Raw genomic sequence first — 13,932 nt, 5'->3', positions numbered from 1 at the left:
CTAATCGACCAAAGCCTGCGAGCCCCAGCCGAGCCTGCCTGGTGTCCTGCTCTCCCTACTTGGTGGGGCCTGGGGCCGCTCACCCGGGCTCCCCATTCCCCGAAACCCTCCAAGAACCCGGGGCCGGGCCCTTTCCTCCCGGCCCCAAACCTGGAGAAGGGCGGCATTGGAGACAAAAAACACTGGCAATCACAGTGCAAATATGGATGTACCGTAGGTGCCCTGATTGATCTATCTCCATTACTGACCAAGAGGGAGAGCCCAGGGCCAGGGCCAGACTCACTCGGCCTTTGTGTCCCTTGACCTGGCCGGGGAGGAGAGGGGGGAGGGCGGGACTCACCAAAGGGGGCCATGAGGAAGCCAGAGCCCCTCCTTGGCCTCCATCTGCCTGGGGGAAGAGCAGGGTCTTTTTGGGGGCTGAGCTGGAGGGGAAAAGCTGTGAGGGGGCCCCAAGGCCTGCGGGAGCTCTGGACAGTGCCCTCCCCCAGCCCCTCTGGGAGGCTCCAGAGTGGGGGAGCCCTCTCACAGAAGGGCGGGTCTGCTGAAGGTCTGGGGCCCTCCCCTGTCCTAGCCCCACCCTGGGGGCTTTCCGGCCTTGGAAGGGCGCCTGGCAGAGGGCACCTGCACACACACTCACACACACACACATACCCTCATACATTTGATGTAAATTGAGGCCCTGAAACTGTGGGAGGGTGATTTGGGGTCTCAAACCCTCCTCTAGAAGGGGCATAAGGGCAATCCCAGAGAAGGAATCTCATTCAATTTTGAATTGAAAATGAGTCTCCCAGATTCACTGGGTGATGGCCCCGGTTGGGGAAAGATCAAAAGCAACCCTTTGGCCAGGGGCCCCTGCCCAGCCATCTTTGCAGAAGTCCCTGGGGACCCGGGGGAAAGGTTTTCTTAGTGCAAGCCCATCTTTGGACCTCCTGACGGACCTTTTTTTGGGATTCCCTCCCCATTTGTCCCTCCTTTCCCGGGGTCTTTCTTCCTTCCCTTTTCCACCTTCCGGGTTTCCCTCCCTCCAAACCCCCTTCCACCCCCTTTTCCTTCCACCACCCCCGGGCTCCCCCCAACCCTCCTTTCCACCTGCCCCACCCCCCGCGCCCGTCCACAACACCCCCCACGCGCCCCAAAACTTACCCCCACACTTTTGCCGGACTTTTCCCAAATCGGGGTCACATTTAAAATAAAGGCCCTTTTATCAAACTAAAAACGGCCCCTAGCCTTTTGGTGGCTTTAAAAACGTGAACTTTATTTGAAACGACAACCTTTGTAAAGACCTCATTTTAGCCACCTCCGAAGTCACAGCAGGAGTCCCACGAACAGGGAAGCAGCTGCCGGCTTGCGCGTGCGCAGTATCCTGACGGCTAATGGCATCCCGCCCTCACTTTGCCAGCACCTCGGCAAAAAACGGAGCCGCGCGTGCGCAATGTTACGGCTGACGTCCTCTCACCCTCGATTTGACCCAGGCTCCCGCAGCAGGAGCCGAGTCGCGCATGCGCCCGACCCAGAAGACCGGGCGGCAAAGATGGTGGGGAGGGAGTTGAGGAAGCAGGTGCCCCGCTCTCGCTCCCCGCAACGGCAGGAGGCGCACACCGAAGGGCAGTGAGGGCGAAGGGCCGGAGGGGCAGGTACCGCACGCACTCGGCCCGACTGTGCTCTGGCGCTCACCTGGGGGCTCCGAGGGAACGGGCGGCGGGCGCGCTTACCGCTTTAACCTCTCCCGGTCTGCGGATCAGAGGCATTCAGAGAGGCAGAAAAAAATATTCCCATGAAGCTTTTCACTCGGCGGGAATATTGACAGCCTATAGTGCGGCAGACCAGCCGTCCCCACAGCCTTCTGGGAAGTAGAGTGCGGAAGCCGAAGGTTTCCTGCGCGCGCTTCACAGTGGTTAACCTGGACTTCATCTCCCATCAGGCATTGCGGCTCCCTTTGGAAAGTGTTGAGTTTGCGCACTAGAAGAATGTGGAGGAGATTCCATTCTTTGCGGGGGTTTCACCGGGCACTATCCACATTCTGTGGTGCCTTAGGTTGCAAATAATTGAGTGACTCAATGCCCCGATAGCCCCGCGCACCGGCCCTGAAACTCCCCGTTCGTTTGGGATCCCGACCACTTGTAGTGGGATCAGGACCAAGAAGAGCAGATCCCGAACTCCCAACCCTTTAGGGGGCATGAGTCTCCCCGAGGCCGCCATTGATAGAGAGAATAACATAAATCATATATACCCACCAAACTCCAAGGACACGCCCATGCCCGTGTGCGCGCAGATACAGACGCACATTCAGTGCTCGCCCATGCGGGCTCAGACACACACAGAGAAAACACGCACGCAGCCATACACGCGCACGCACGCGGGCTCACACAAATGTGCACACAAACACACCCCCAGATAGACACACGTAGGCTCACCCACACCCAGGCAGGCTCCGAAACACAAGCACACCCATACTGCGCACCGTCCTCCTCTCCCTCTGAGGACAGCCTCAGTCTCCATCCCACTCCCACCCCAGCTTCCCCTCAGCCCCGATCCCTGCGGAGAAGCCAGTCTCTGCCCGTCTGACCACGCCCCCCTGGGTAAGAGCTCGATTCCAGGCCATTGACCCCCTCGGGATCACGAGCAGCGCCCAGACTTGCAGTGACCACTGGGGAGTTAAACAGGAGTGGAACCAGGAGGAAAGGCCCCCCAGTACTCGGGGGACTCCCCCGTCTTGTGCCCGAACCCGGACATAAAGAAGGGAAGCACCTGCCCCGCAGTTTGCAGGAGCCCAAGGACGGGCAGGAAAGCTGGGCGGGAGAAACCAGGGGTGACGCCCCTCTTGCACCGAGTCCCTGGAGGAGCGCCCACTGAACCTCCCTCCATCCGGACCTGGGCGCAGAGAACTCTTGTGCCACAGGGTCCAAGTGGGAGTTCTTCCCGAATCCCCGAGAGATTCCCCTCCTGACGGCCCCGGAGTACGTCCCCAAGGGGCCCCCGAGCCAGCCCCGCCTCTCTTCCTAGGTCTCCCATGGACAGCGATTCCTCTCCTTAGTCCCAGACCTAACTGCATAGCCTGAGGCGGAGGTGGCGGCCCTACACAAAGCCCAAGGATCGGGGGTCTAGATGGCGGCCCGGGGAGAGCCAGCGCCCCGCAAAGGGATGAGAGTGCCGGGGACTGCTCCCCTCGGTTCTGGAACAACTACAGTCACCTCCAAAGCCGAACCTGGCACTGCAGGGGCCTTGCGCGGGAGGGGCGGGACAGCGAATCATGCAATCGTCTGTTACACGAGGGTCAGACGAAGCGGTCATTGTGGCGAGAACTAAGGGACGCTGGAACGGGCAAAGTACCCGGTGAAATCGAACGCAGGAAAAGAATGCTCAGTGCGCAGACTCAACGCTGTCCGAGAAAGGGCCGCAGCGCTTCCTAGGAGATGTAGTCCAAGTCAACGGCTCTCCCTCGCGTGCAGGACGGAGCCTTCCCCTTCCGCACTCGATTTCCCATAAGGTTTTGCGATTAGTCGGTCTGCGGCACTATAGGCTGTCAATATTCCCGCCGAGTGAAATGCATCATGGGAACATTTCTTCCGCCTCCCTGAGTGCACCTCTGATTCGCGCCACCGTCGCGCTTCCTCCTCGCTCCCCGTTCCCCGCTGCCAGCTCCGTCGGAGCCACCAAGGTGAGCGCGGAAGTGAGCACTCGCGACCCCTGCTCCTGCCTCCCCTGCCCTGCCCTCCTATCGCTTAACATTTAGGAACGCCCGGCAAAGAGGGCGGGTCATCGCGCACGTGCTTCCTCAACTCCGCCCCCTCATCGCCAAGTTTCTGGTGCCCGCCCTGCGGTTAGTGTCATTGCGCATGCGCTGCCTGCGCCCTGCTGTGTGAGCCACAGGCGGAAGGGGGGAGCCCCCCCCCCCCGGCTTCAGTCCTGACAGTGCGCACGCGCGAGCCCGCTGCTGAGCCCCCAGGCTGGGGAGCCAGTCTGTGATCTTGTCCTTGTGCACGCAGGGGGTGGGGGCTAACTCCTGAGCGTGCGCACGCCCCCCATCTCCCTCAGCCTCCCTGCTCCCTCGACTCTTGTCCCCGCCCCTTTCAAGACCCCCCTCATTGCAGCTGGACCCAAGCTGCCTCCTCTCCTTGCCCTCTGGCTCCTCCCCCGTGGGGCGTCACCTTATTGCTCCAGCTTTTGTTTCTTAGCTCGACTCCCCCCCATCTCTCCCCCAGGCCCCACATCCTTCTTGAGTCACTTCTGTATCCTCGGTGCAGCGTCAGAAGCCCTTTTACTGGCCGCCGGGCCCAGCCCGACTTTCTTCCCTGCAAGAAGCATGACCCGGGAAGGTCCTCCCAACACTGCGCCCAGGGGGGCGGTTCCAGGGGGTGGTTCCCCGTGCAGGAGCCGGGCTCGGCCGGAGGCGGACGGACCTCTCTCTCCTCCGCTGGTGTTTGTGCTGATTTTCTTCAATTTGCCCTGAAAAGTTTAATGATAAACTTGACCGAGCCCAGAGGGGCTCCCGGGGAGGTGGATGCCCGGGGGTCACCCGAGGGCCAAAGCGCATCCGGCCTGAGCGACAGGGGGAGCCCCTGAGGCCGGGGCAGCCGTGGGCCGGGGAGGGGGGGAGGGGCTCAGGGGGCATCGGGGAGGTCGGGGCCGAGAACCTGCCCAGAGCAGCGGCAGCCTGAGGGCCCCGGAGCCCCTGCGCTTCCAGCCTGGGCCGGGACCGGGTCTCCAGGCCCGAGGGGGCCCCGTCTGGGAGAATATTCCATGAGGTGATGTGTTTCACAGCCGGGAATCCCAGGAAGTCACAGGCAAAGTGGTGCAAACAGTGGCTCCGGACGTTGGTTTGTTAGAAAAGCTTTGAAAAAGTAAAAATGTCCTGGAATTAAAGCACCAAAGATCTTAAGCTTGCATCTCCTTTGGCTGCCAGTGTGTACAGTGTGTGTGTCTGTGTCTGTGTCTGTCTCTCTGTGTGCAGCAGTTTTCCCTGTCCCCTCCTCCCCCCTTCCTCCTGGCAGGATTGCTTCCTTCCTGCCTCGGTGTCTCCATGGCCTGCACAGACCCCAGCGGTGCCCACCCCTGCCACATCCTTCCCCTTTCCCCCAAGGCCCTTGGCTCTCCCCTGCCCTTAGTGAGTCACCTCCTCAGCAGGACGGCACCATCGGGGCTCCTGCTTCCTCCCCCCGCCAGGGTCTCCCTGGTGCCGGCTCCAGGGGCCTGTTCCCCGTCCTCCTGCTCCCCTGTGCCAGGTCCTTCCCAGGCCAGAAAGTCCCCGGGGTGGGGCCAGGACAGGGGAGGCCCCCAGACCTTCAGCAGACCCGCCCTTCTGTGAGAGGGCTCCCCGACTCTCGAGCTCCCAGAGGGGCTGGGGGAGGGCACTTGTCCAGGAGCTCCCGGCAGAGCCGGTCTGGGCCCCTCACAGCTTCTTTCTCCTCCAGCTCAGCCCCGTAAAGACCCTGCTCTTCCCCAGCGGCAGATGGAGGCCAAGGAGGGCCCGACTTCTGGCTTCCTCATGGCCCCCTTTCAGGTGAGTCCCGGCTCCTCCCGCCCCTTCTCTCCTCCTACCCCCCTTTCTTTCTTCCGGCTCGGGTCAGCAGGGACACAAAGGCCGAGTGAGGCCCTGGCCCTGGGCCCTCCCTCTTGGTCAGTAATGGAGACGGATCAATTAGGGCACCTACAGGGCGTCCATATTTGGACTATGATTGCCAGTGTTGGTTTTGTGCTCAGGGGTCAGATGCCGGCTCATTCTCCTGGGAGGTTTGGGGCGTCAGGAGGAATTCTTGGAGAGGGTTGTCGGGGGGACCATGGGGAGCCCGGTGTGAGCAGGCTCCCGAGGCCCCCACAAGTAGGAGAGCAGGACACCGAGGCAGGCTCGGTCTGGGGCTCAGCAGGCTTGTGTCTGATTCAGGAGCCGGTGACCTTCCGGGACGTGGCCGTGGACTTCACCTGGGAGGAATGGAGCATCCTGGAGCCGGCCCAGAGGGCCCTGCACAGGGACGTGATGCTGGAGAACTTCCAGAACCTGGTCTCTGTGGGTAAGCGCGGCGGCCCCTTGGGGAGGGCAGAGCTGAGTTGGACAGAGAGCTTGCCGGCTGCCTGCCCTGGTGCAAGCCCTAGTCCTCTTGTTCCTGAGAGGGAGGCAGCCTTTGCAGTGATTGTCCCTCTTCAGCAGTACATAGAGCATCAGCCCTGAAGTCAGGAGGACCTGCGTTCAAATCCAGCCTTAAGACACCTAACACTTCCTAGCTGTGTGACCTTGGCCAAGTCACTTAACCCTAATTGCCTTAGCAAAAACAGAAAAAAACCCAGAATGGTTAGATCATTTCACAACTTCACCAACAACACATCATTGTCGCAACTTACCTAGTTTACCTCCAATATTGATTATCTTTTCTTGTCATCTTAGCCAATATGAGAGATATGAGATGGTATCTCAGAGGGTTCTTAATATGCATTTCTATAATCAATAGTGATTTAAAGCATTTTTTTCATATGACTAGAAATGACAATTTCTTTACTTGAAAATTTTGTGTTTATATCTTTTGTCCATTTGTCATTTGGGAAATGACTTATATTCCTATAAATTTGAGTCAATTTTTATATATTTTAAAAATGCGGCCTTCATCAGAAATACTAGTTGTACATTCCCCCCCCCCCCCAGCTTTCCTCTTTTCTTCTAATCTTGGTTGCATTGATTTTGTTTGTGCAAACCCTTTTTAATTTAATGTATTCCAAATGATAGATTTTGCATTTCATAATGCAATTTAGGAATACCTTTATTTTCTCCTCATGAGAGATCAGCAACCCACCATCTGAAGATACACGATCCTTCAGAGCAAGCCCATAATCTGAGGACAAACCTTAGTTCCTCTGACTGGCTACTGGTTTCTAGGGTTTTTTGGCGATAAATTCCTCCTTTCTCCACAGATTTGAGGTGCAGACTGTGCTGTCTCTGATCCTGTGGATACCCTACTAATCATCAATGGCCTTCATTTAATGGGGCAGCTGAGAACTAAACAGAGTATCCAATATGATGAATAGAACCCATTCTAGATTCAGTTTCTGAAGACACTATTCTCCCTGATCCAAGCTGAGCATCATTCTTTTTTAACAAAAGACAGAGAAACTAGAACTTCCTTTAAAGAGGATTCCTTTCTCTCAGCCTAGCAAATAGTGGGGAATGACAATTTGTTGTTTCTTTCAGATTCCTTTATTGAAGAGACCTGGTATGAAAGACAGGATTCCAGTCTGGTACAAGGCATTTCCCCAGGAACATCGTATAAAAAAAGCCTGCCAAAGGATAGTCCTCAGCCTTCTAAAAAGAGAGAAATGAGGCGATTCAAAGTCATTTTAGAGAAACAGAAAGATAGCCAGAGGAGACAATCCAGACTAGTAACTAGTTACAGCAAAGACCCTAATAAAATGCATGTTCTTCATCATAATACATTGGGGAGAAGTTTTCATTTGGGGTCAGGCTTTGTTATACCGAAGAAAGGCACTATGGGGAAAAGTCTCCATAAAGATAAGAAACTTGGAAAAAGCTTGAAAGATTTTCCCAACCACTTTATATGCAATATAGTCTCCTTAGAGAAGAGCCTTTCTAAATATACCAAGCATAAGAAGCCCTTCAGTTACCACTCAGATCTAATTGCCTTTCATAAAATACATGCTGGAAGAAGACTACATGAACACATTGAGGACGGGACAGCCTGTGGCAAAAGATCAAATCTGACTGAACATTGGATAATACATACTGGAAAGAAATACTGTAATTGTGATAAATGTGGGAAAACTAGCTACACTGAAATCTTGACTAAACATAAGAGAATTCATACCAGAGGAAAACACTTGGAATGTAATGAATGTGGCAAAGGCTTTAGTTTGGTGTCAAACCTTATTATACATGAGAGAACTCACACTATGGAGAAACCTTTTAAATGTAATGAATGTGGAAAATACTTCAGTATAAGGGGAAGACTTAACAGGCATAAGATAATTCATAGTGGAGAAAAACCTTTTGAATGTACTGAGTGTGGGAAAGCTTTCAGCCGCAAGGGACACCTTACCAGTCATCAAGGAATTCACAGTGGAGACAAACGCTTTAAATGTGGAGAATGTGGAAAAGGCTTCAGTTGGAGGGCAAGTCTTATTACCCACCAAAGAACCCATACTGGAGAGAAACCTTTCGTGTGTCAGGAATGTGGAAAAGCTTTCAGTGAGCGGGGGAGCCTCCTTAGTCATCAGAGAACTCACACTGGAGAGAAACCTTTTACATGTAATGAATGTGGAAAAGCTTTCAGTGAGAGGGCAACCCTCAATACCCATCAGAGAACTCACACTGGAGAGAAACCCTTTGAATGTAATGAATGTGAGAAAGCTTTCAGTAGCAGGGGAAGCCTCAACAGACATCTGAGAATTCACACTGGAGAGAAACCCTATCGATGTAATGAATGTGGCAAAGGCTTCAGCCAGAAGGGACACCTCATTTATCATGAAGCGATTCATGTTTATGATGGAGATAAGCCCTTTAAATGTAGTGACTGTGGGAAAAGATTTAGGGAGAGGGGAACTCTTACTACTCATCAGAGAACTCATACTGGAGAGAAACCCTTTAAATGTAACGAATGTGGGAAAGACTTTAGACGGAGAGGAAACCTTATTGCTCATCAAAGAACTCATACTGGGGAGAAACCCTTTTCATGTAAGGAATGTGGGAAAGACTTTAGTCATAGGGGAAACCTTATTACCCATCAGAGAACTCATACTGGAGAGAAACCTTTTGAATGTAATGAATGTGGAAAAACCTTCAGTCAGAGGGGACACCTTATTAATCATCAAGGAATTCATAGTGGAGAGAAGAGCTTTAAATATGATGTGTGGGAAGAGCTTCAGCCAGAGGGGGCATCCCATTAATCACCCAGGATTTTATACTAGGGAGAATCCTTTTAAATGTAATGAATGTAGGAAAGGTTTTGGGGAGAGTGGAAATCTTATTAGTCATCAGAGAACTCATATTGCAGAGAACCCCATTGAATGTAATGTGTAGCAAAGACTTTAGTCTGGTGTCAGATCTTATTATACACCAGAGAACTCATACTCCAGAGAAGCCCTTTAAATTTAATGAATATTACATCAGTAATCAGGGGAAGGTTGAATAGACATAAGAGAATTCATACTGGAAGGAGGGAAAAAAAAACCTCTTTGAATATACCGAGTGTGGGAAAGCTTTCAGCCAGAGGGAGCACTTTATTAATTATCAAGGAAAGGCTTTAAACAGTGTGGGAAGAATTTCAACTAGAGGGGGCACCTCATTAATCATTAAAAAGTTCATAGGGGAGAGAAATCCTTTAAAAGTAATGAATGTGAGAAAGACTGTAACCAGAGGGGAAACTTTATTGCCCTCAGAGAACTTGTACTGAAGAGAAACTCTTTGCATGTGGGAATGTGAGGAAGTTTTCAGTGAAGTGAAAAACCTCATCACTCATCAGAAAACTCTGGGTGAACCCAGAGAGCAAGCCTTCTCATTTATTAGAAAAGTCATACTAGAGAGAAACCTTTGAATATAATTACAGTGTCCAAGTCTTTGATGAGGGTAAAATACTCAAAAGTTATCAGATAACTTATACTCGAGAGAAGCACTCTGAATATTATATAGGAAACAATTTATTAGGATAGTCCTTAGCATTCCTAAGACTGTCAGAGGACATCAGTGAATACATACTAGAGGAAAACTCTTCTCATGTAACAAATACAGGAAAGTTCCCCCCACCTTCCATGCTCAAAAGACATATAAGAATTCATACTGGAGATGAGCCTTTTGGGTCTTATGAATGTGGGAAAGGCTTTTCCTGGAGGGGACACTGTATGCTGTATTGAGCATCAGAAATTCTTTCCATGTAATGAATGTGAAAAATATTTCAGCAAGATATCAAAAAATTATTACTTTCCAGAGAACGTATCCTGGGGAAGAACCTTTTGCCAATGGGCAAAACTTATTACCTATCAGAGAATGCATACTGGAAAGAAGCTTTTTTAATATAATGATTGAGAAAAATCTTTAGGCAGAGGAATTATTACACATCAGAAACTTCATAATAAAATAATCATTTAAACATAATATGAGCAAGGTTTTAGCTGGAGGGGACATCATCTAAAAATTTTTTTGCGAGTTTTGTTTTTCTGCATTTCCCAATGTGTCACCTCCTCCTGGCCTCCCAGGAAGCCATCCCCTATACCAAAGAAAAAACTGATCCAGCAAAATCAAACAACACCTGAAAAATCTGACATTAAATGCAACATTGCACACTCATAGTTCCCTACTACTGTAAAGAATCAGATACCCTTTCATTTCTTCAAAGCCAAACTGGTCATAATTTCATATAAATTAGTTTAGATGTTGTTTTCTTTCCCTCCCTATATGTTGTTTTCCTACTTTTACCTTCATTTCATGTAGATCTTCCTATACTTTTCATGTTGACCCTTTCTTATAGCACCTTAACACCTCCATTACATCCATGTACCATAACCTGTTTTGCCATTCCCCCCTGAGTGGTTGGCTATCTACTTTGTTTCCAATAGTTTGCCACCTCAAGAAGAGACACCTTCTAGCAGCAACTTATATTAGACAGAAAATAATGATTTTATTTTTTTAAAATGATCGTAGGAAAGGCCTCAGTTGGAGAGGATCTTTATTATCTGTCAAAGAACTCTTACTTGTGTAAAATCAAAGCTTTGCCAGCAAATAAAGTGAGAGACTCTTCAGTGAAAGTAGGTTACTCAGAATCCTACAGATAATTCGTACCAGGGAAGTGGAAGGGAATGAGCATTATTAAGCACCTACTATATGCCAGCCGACATTTGCTGTGCTAAATGATTTTACAAAGATCTCATTTTATTTGAAATGAAAGCCTTTAAATAGTGAATAAGAAAGGCTTCAGCCAGAGGACCCACCTTAGTGTTCATCAGATCACTCATCTCGGAAAGCTTTTAAATGTAATAAATGTGGGAAAACTTTCATTGAGAGGGGATGCCCGTGGGGTGCTTGAATTTGCCAGAGAGCTCATGCTGGAAAGAGATCTTTTGAAGCTGATGTGGACCAGTCTTAAGATCCCTTATATCAGAGAACATCTGCATTGGCTCATTTTGAATGCAACATCAGCGTCCACAACATCTGTTGGAAAGTGGATGCTGTCAAATGGGGAATGGCTAAAGTAACTGGGACATGGGAATATAATGGAATGATTCTGTGCTGTAATAACAAATCTGGGAAGTCTGGGATATAAAAAATACCCGATACAAAATAATAGCAAAGTAAGCTGAATTAGGAACCCAACGTATACAAGGGCTAGCAGATAAATATAGATCAATGCTTGGAATTATAGTAATCCAGCACAACTGTGGGTTATTTATCTGAGGAGGGCATGTATTGTGGAGGTATAAGTTGGTGAATTTGTTTTGCCTGACTATACCAATTTGTTACAAGGGAGGATTTTTACTTGGGGGAGAGGGGTTGGAGGGGAGAAAAGAATGGATAGAGATGGTAACAGAACAGAGGAGGGAAGATGGAGCGATCAAATGTTTTTAAATGCCCTGAAGAAGACAACTAGAAGTTCAGAAAAGGACTGAATTAGAGCAATGTTAGTATGATTGCTTTGAGTTTAATATATACTTTTTAAAAAGAACAGCTTAGTATTTAATAGAAAGTCAATGTTGGGTACACTCTTGTTTTTTGTATGTAAAATGTTTGTTTATATTTTTAAAGTTAATAATAAAACAAGACGATTGAACTTTTTTTTTCCTTTTTTCTTACCAAGGCATGAATTCCTTGGGAGTAAAGAGGGAGAGAAGAATTTGGAAAGGAAAGTGATGTAAAAGTAAAATATCAATGTTAACTTTTAAAAAGACAGGTCAAACTTAACAGAACTTCTTTCCTTATTTGAAAGGGTTAATGAGGTGACAGACCAGATACCTGTAGTTTTTGTTGTTGTTCTTAGTGACCCCATGGGCCATATTGTCCATAGGGTTTTCTCATACTAGTGTGATTTGCCATTTCCATCTCCCATGGACTGGATCTTTTTGTCAGGCAATAAGAGGTCAGGTGTCCTGCTCAAGTTCCCATAGCTAGGAAGTATGTGAGGCTGCATTTGAACTGGCCCTGTACCGTATCCAGTGAGCCACAAGCTACATCTGCTTTCTACAGTCTCAAGACCTAAGCATTGACCCACACCTAATACCACATACCAAGGTAAGGTCAAAATGGCTTCATGATTTAGACATAGTGATATTATAAGCAAATTAGAAGAACAAAGGATGGTTGACCTCTCAGATCTGTGTCCGAAGAAGAACTGAAACTCATAATTGAACACCAAATAGATAAGTTTGATTATATTAAGTTAAAAAGGTTTTGTAGAAACAAAATGAATGCAAAGATTAGAAAGGAAACAAATTGGGAAAACATTTTTACATTTAAGGGTTCTGATAAAGGCCTAATTCTAAAATATATAGAGAATTGACTCAAATTTACAAGAACTCAAGCCATTCTCTAATTGATAAATAGTCAAAGGATATGAACAATTTTTAGATGAAATTAAAACCATTTCTAATCATATGAAGAGGTGCTCTGAATCACTATTGATCAGAGAAATGCAAATTAAGACAACTCTGAGACACTATTACACACCTCTCAGATTGGCTAAGAAGACAGGAAAAGATAATAGAGAATGTGGGAAAACTGGGACACTGATACATTGTTGGTGGAATTGTGAATGGATTCAGCCATTCTGGAGAGCAACCGGAACTATGCTCAAAAAGTTATCAAATTGTGCATCCCCTTTGATCCAGAGGTGTTACTACTGGACTTACCTCCCAAAGAGATACTAAAGGAGAGAAAGGGACCCACCTGTGCAAAAATGTTTGTGGCAGGTCTCCTTGTAGTGGCCAGAAACTGAATGGATGCCCATCAGTCAGAGAATGGCTGAAAAAGTTATGGAATATGAATGCTATGGAATACTCATGTAAGTATTGCCCAGAGATGACCAGCAGAATGATTTCAAAAAGGCTTGGAGAGACTTACATGAACTGATGCTGAGGGAAATGAGCAGGGCCAGGAGATCGTGGTACAGGGCAATAAGACCGTATGATGATCAACTCTGATGGACGTGGCTCTTTTCAACAATGAGATGATTGATGCCAGTTCCAATGATCTTGTGACGAAGAGAGCATCTGCACCCAGAGAGAGGCCTGTGGGAATTCAGTGTAGATCACAACATAACATTCTCACTCTTTGTTGGTGTTTGTTTGCATTTTGTTTTCTTACTCTCCTTTTGGATCTAATTTTTCTTGTGCAACAAGAAAATTGTATAAATATGTTTACACACATTAGACTGAACATATTAAACATATATTGGATTGCTTGCCATCTAGGGGAGGGGGTAGAGGAGGCAGGAGAAAATCTGAAACACAAGGCTACGCAAGGGTCAATGTTGACAAATGATCCGTGCATATGTTTTGAAAATAAAAACAAACAAACAAACAAACAAAAGGCCCCTCCCAGAAAGGGGCCACGACCTGCATCTATGACCGTCTCTCTGCACCTTGGAACCCGAGGAAGGCCAGCTGCCTCCTTCCTCCAGGCCTGACCATGGTCTGAGTACTTCAGTCTTTGCATGTTTTGGTTTGTTACAATATTGTCTTTAGGTGAATTCTCACTTGACTCTCTATCCATTTGTACAAGGCAGGAATTCTCTGAAAACTCTCTTTTGTATTTTCTCACATTTCCAGAATATCCCATTGCCTTCATGGGCCACAGTTTGTGCCCCAGTTGACCAAAGGTCACTCCTTAGATTGGAGTTTTTTCCTCTCTGTCTTTCCCCACCTTGTTTTTCCTTTTCAGGACCTGTACGTTTCTGCTGCTTGTCGGCATCCCTTCCTATTATCCTCATTCTTTCGTGCTCCCTGTAT

General features: G+C 48.7%; 2 protein-coding genes across 3 annotated transcripts in view; one reads left to right on the top strand and one right to left on the bottom strand.

Moving 5' to 3' along the window:
- The window catches only part of LOC100930193 (gastrula zinc finger protein XlCGF26.1), a 39,032-nt gene extending 36,641 nt beyond the window's left edge, over window positions 1–2,391 (bottom strand). Inside the window, exon 1 of one of the 2 annotated variants that reach the window (XM_031968184.1) lies at window positions 1,675–2,391. The gene's annotated coding sequence lies outside the window, so the exon portion shown is untranslated. The remainder of the gene's footprint in view (window positions 1–1,674) is intronic. The other variant, XM_031968185.1, reaches the window with a different exon arrangement.
- A 2,941-nt stretch (window positions 2,392–5,332) lies between these two features.
- On the top strand, window positions 5,333–11,754 carry LOC116423495 (gastrula zinc finger protein XlCGF57.1-like). Its single transcript, XM_031968186.1, has 3 exons — window positions 5,333–5,500; window positions 5,882–6,008; window positions 7,178–11,754. Exons 1-3 carry the CDS (start codon window positions 5,450–5,452, stop codon window positions 8,884–8,886), a joined length of 1,887 nt encoding a protein of 628 aa, XP_031824046.1. The 5' UTR covers window positions 5,333–5,449; the 3' UTR covers window positions 8,887–11,754.
- Window positions 11,755–13,932: the final 2,178 nt, after the last annotated feature.

Source organism: Sarcophilus harrisii, chromosome 4, assembly GCF_902635505.1.
Source record: "Sarcophilus harrisii chromosome 4, mSarHar1.11, whole genome shotgun sequence".
NCBI classification, from domain to species: domain Eukaryota; kingdom Metazoa; phylum Chordata; class Mammalia; order Dasyuromorphia; family Dasyuridae; genus Sarcophilus; species Sarcophilus harrisii.
Note: the sequence above shows the minus strand (reverse complement) of the source record. Positions and strands in the feature narration are given on the sequence as shown.

Excerpts from the sequence above, each read along its gene's own strand:
- LOC116423495 (XM_031968186.1), top strand. The coding sequence starts at position 5,450 with ATGGAGGCCAAGGAGGGCCCGACTTCTGGCTTCCTCATGGCCCCCTTT. Across the intron at positions 5,501-5,881 it reads TCCTCATGGCCCCCTTTCAG|GAGCCGGTGACCTTCCGGGA; the intron begins GTGAGTCCCGGC and ends TGTCTGATTCAG. Across the intron at positions 6,009-7,177 it reads CCAGAACCTGGTCTCTGTGG|ATTCCTTTATTGAAGAGACC; the intron begins GTAAGCGCGGCG and ends TGTTTCTTTCAG.